This window comes from Choristoneura fumiferana, chromosome 7, assembly GCF_025370935.1.
Source record: "Choristoneura fumiferana chromosome 7, NRCan_CFum_1, whole genome shotgun sequence".
NCBI classification, from domain to species: Eukaryota; Metazoa; Arthropoda; class Insecta; order Lepidoptera; family Tortricidae; genus Choristoneura; species Choristoneura fumiferana.
In genome coordinates, this window is record NC_133478.1 from 14939020 (window position 1) to 14943344 (window position 4325).

The 4325-nt window shown below is 44.1% G+C and overlaps 1 protein-coding gene across 1 annotated transcript; it reads left to right on the top strand.

The window, feature by feature from the left end:
• The first annotated feature begins 220 nt into the window (after window positions 1-220).
• On the top strand, window positions 221-3850 carry LOC141429944 (uncharacterized). The gene has a single exon (XM_074090497.1). It carries the CDS (start codon window positions 221-223, stop codon window positions 3848-3850), a length of 3630 nt encoding a protein of 1209 aa, XP_073946598.1.
• The last annotated feature ends 475 nt before the right edge of the window (window positions 3851-4325 follow it).

Consider the following 4325-nt stretch of genomic DNA (forward strand, 5'->3'; position numbering starts at 1 on the left):
GTTAGACCTACCAGTGCAAAAGTTAACTAAAATAGACATTAATAATTATGATTACTTGTGTAATATAAAAAAGTATCTTCAAAATATTAATGTTAAACCTAAATTGTTGATAGGACAAGATAATTATCACCTCATGATGCCCTTAAGAATAATTTCACGAAATAATTGTGAACCTTGTGCCACCTTAACGCCATTAGGATGGTGTGTACACGGCCTTATAATGTCACCGCTTATTCAAGGGTCGCTAAGCCAGCGCCTGGCGTTATCAAAACCTATCGATCAAGTTATGTTACGTCACCCGGGCGATGCGAGCAGCAGCGCGCTGAACAGCGGTGGGCCGGCCGCACGCGTCGCCCGCCCCGCCCCGCGCGGGCGCACCCCGCTATCGCCTGCCAGCACAGCTGACTTACCGGCGGCGCCGGCCGAGCGGCCTCATATTAATGATTCACAATCACACACAATTTTATACATTGACTCGAGTGAATGCGCGAGTACCTACAATGAAGGAAAAATATTGCACGAGATGGTGCGTCAATACTTCGCGTTGGAAAGTATAGGCATTTGCCACAAAAAGAGAGAAAATAAAGAAGAACAACGCGCATTGTTTCTATTGAATGACACCGCAAGAATGACAAATGGCCGATGGGAGGTTGGACTCCCGTGGAGAAGTGAAGAACAGTTGAATAATTCCCTTCCAAATGCGGAGAAACGACTTAAGTCTATTGAAAATAAATTAAGACGCAATAAGGAGTATGCTCAGCGCTACCGGGAACGCGTTCAGCATTTATTTAAAAACGACTACGCCAGGGAAGTGACAGAAACTACAAGTACCGAAAGTCGGATCTGGTACCTGCCCCATTTCGGAGTAGACAACCCTCGAAAAAAGAAATTAAGGCTGGTTTTCGACGCCGCCGCTACCGCTAATGGAAAATCCCTAAATGACTACCTTTTGCAGGGCCCAGATTTATTACAGTCACTTTACGGTATAATGTTACGATTTAGAGAAAATCGCATTGGGGTCACTGGTGATATACGCGATATGTTTCTCAGAATTAAAATAAGAAATGAAGATCAAAACGCCCTCAGGTTTTTATGGCGCGATAGCGAAACACAAAATATAAAACATTATGCTATGACGTCACTTATATTTGGCGCCAACTGCTCTCCGTTTATCGCTCAATTTATTAAAGACAAAAATGCACTACTGTTTTCAAAGGCAAAACCTGATGCCGTGCGAGCCATCGTTAGAAGTCATTACATGGACGATTATTTAGACTCCATGTCCACTGAGAGCGAAGCGATAAAGCTGATAAATGACATTTCTACGGTGCACAGTTATGGGGGATTTGAAATGCGCGGCTGGACTTCTAACAACAAAAAAGTATTATTACATTTACCCAAAGACAAACTGAGTGACAATGGAGAAAGCCAAGTGATTAACGGGGAAAATAAATCCCAGCGAACCTTAGGGATGTTGTGGAACCCCACTGAAGACTCGTTGGCTGTGGATGTCTCACTGAAGAACATACCCGATGATATCCTCGAATTTCGAAGAATACCTACAAAGAGGGAAGTTTTGAGAATAGCAATGTCCATCTACGATATTTACGGAATTTTATCTCCCGTAACTATTCAAGGAAAAATATTATTAAGATCTATCTGGAAGACAGACCTTATATGGGATAGCAAAATAACAAAAGACTTGTTTATTGATTTCCAAGACTGGATCAATGGCTTAAAACAGGTTATTGACTTGCGTGTGCCCAGATGGTTCTTCTCGCTCACGCATACGAATGCGAACGTGAGTGCGAAAGAGACAGCAGGCGAGCTACAACTGCATGTGTTTTGCGACGCTTCGCCTAAGTCATACTCAGCTGTTGCATACTGGCGGTTAACTACAACAAGCGGCGATGTGTGCGTTTCATTCATTGCGTGCAAGAATCGAATTGCACCTACGAAACTAGTATCGGTGCCGCGACTCGAACTGCAAGGCGCGTTGCTTGCTGCCCGCCTGGCTAAAACAATACGAGATGAGCAAAGATTTAAATCAAAACAAACTTATTACTGGACCGATTCCACAACTGTATTGTACTGGTTGAGGAATGAAAATCGCAATTACAAAGAGTACATCGCAAATAGACTGGGTGAGATCGATGAATTAACTAGTTGTTTTGATTGGCGTTATGTACCTTCTCAAATGAACATCGCTGATTTAGCGACAAAGAAGACTCAATATAAGCTACACAACGACTGCAATTGGTTCAAGGGCCCAGCTTTCCTGTATTTTAAAGAGGACGAGTGGCCGACCGACATCTTATCGACTGAATTCATTAAGAAAGAAAATTTAGAACTGGTATTGGTAGTCCATCAGCAGCCTGAGAATTTGAACATACCAGAACCAAGTAGGTTTTCATCATGGATCCGTTTCCTACGCGCGACCGCTGCGGTTTTAAAGTTTATTTACAAACTGAAAAAGAATAGATCTGATCATTTGGAAGCTAAAACCATAGAACGTGCAGAGTGTCTAATCCTGAAATATTCACAAAGTCAATCTTTCAGGGAAGAAATAACACTGCTAAAGGAAAGAAAATATTTAAATAAGGATCACTTACCTGTACTACGAACTTTATCCCCGTACCTGGATGAAAATGGATTGATGAGAGCTGAAGGTCGAATCGATGCTGCAACCAATGTGGGTCCTGAAATGAAAACACCGATTATTTTAGAAGGACGAAATTATATAGTCAGACTACTTGTTAAATATTACCACGAGAAAGCCGCTCATGGATACAATGAAATGGTGGTAAATGAATTGAAGCAAAAATATTGGATAATTCGTATGAGGCCCACAGTTAAAGCTGTGGCTACTGAATGCTTAACCTGCAAGATAAACAAAGCTAAGCCCCATATACCTCGAATGGGTGAGCTCCCGGAAGCCAGATTAGCTCACCATCAAAGACCGTTCAGCTACTGCGGCGTGGATTTATTCGGCCCCATGGAGGTAACAATTGGTCGCCGCCGGGAGAAGCGATATGGAGTGTTGTTTACGTGCTTGACGGTCAGAGCGGTTCACATCGAATTGGTTCACACCTTGACGACGGACTCGCTCATCCTGGCCCTGCGTAGAATGGCTGCAAGGCGTGGTTGGCCACAAAATCTCTTTTCTGATAATGGAACCAATCTGAGAGGCGCTAATACCGAGCTCAATCTGGCTATTCAAGAGTTGGACGAAGTTACACTGACATCGGAAGCTGCCAACCGGGGTATTAAATGGTCATTTATCCCACCAGCTAGCCCCCACATGGCGGGGGCCTGGGAGCGCCTTATTAGGTCAATTAAGACTTCTTTAAAGGCAACTTTGAAGGAAAGAGCTCCTCGAGAAGAGGTGTTAACGACACTACTTGCAGAGGCCGAGAACATGGCAAATAGTAGACCATTGACCCACGTATCTGTGGAGCCTGGATGCCCTGAGGGACTTACACCGAACCATTTCCTTCTTGGGTCTTCGTCGAACCTGCCGCAAATCGGAATATTTGACGACTCTGACTTCTACTTAAAACGCCAATGGCGAATAGCACAAAGATTAGCTGACCAGTACTGGAGTCGATGGGTGAGAGAAGTCTTACCTGACTTGCTGCCGCGCCAAAAATGGCACGAAGAACACCGTAACCTACAGGTCGGAGACTTAGTGCTGGTTGCCGATCCAAACGCTCCTCGTAATCATTGGGCGCGTGGACTAGTGCAGGAGGTGCGCCCCGGCAAGGACGGGCGCGTGAGGACGGCCCTTATAAAGACCAAGTCGAATGTGCTGGTGCGGCCCGCAGCCCGCCTTGTACGCTTACCGGTGTGAGTGCTGCCGACGCAGCACTGGGGGGGAGATTGTAAACAACAGGCGCTAGCGAAGTGACCCTCGGTGATTTACCTGAAAAAGAGCTTAAAGCTATGTTAAAACTAGAGAAAAATATATAGATACATATAATTATAACCGTACTTACCTTATATTAGTTTTTATAGTTTATTATAATAAACACGCATACAAAAGCGAGCGCGAGAGACACCTGTAACTGTATAATTGTATATCTGTCTATGTCAACGCAAACTGTCATGATCCGCGCCCCACCAGAGGGCAGTTGCAAATATACGAGCCGGACGGACGGACGGCGTGTTACCCTCGCGACCGTTTTTTCGCGAATCTTGTATTTTTACATTATTGTTTTCTTGTTTCCACATCTCCGCTGCACCTATTTTGCCATCTAAAGCTTACACATATAATTGGCTAAAAAATAAATATATAAACTTTATACATTACATCTAAACCTAGTATT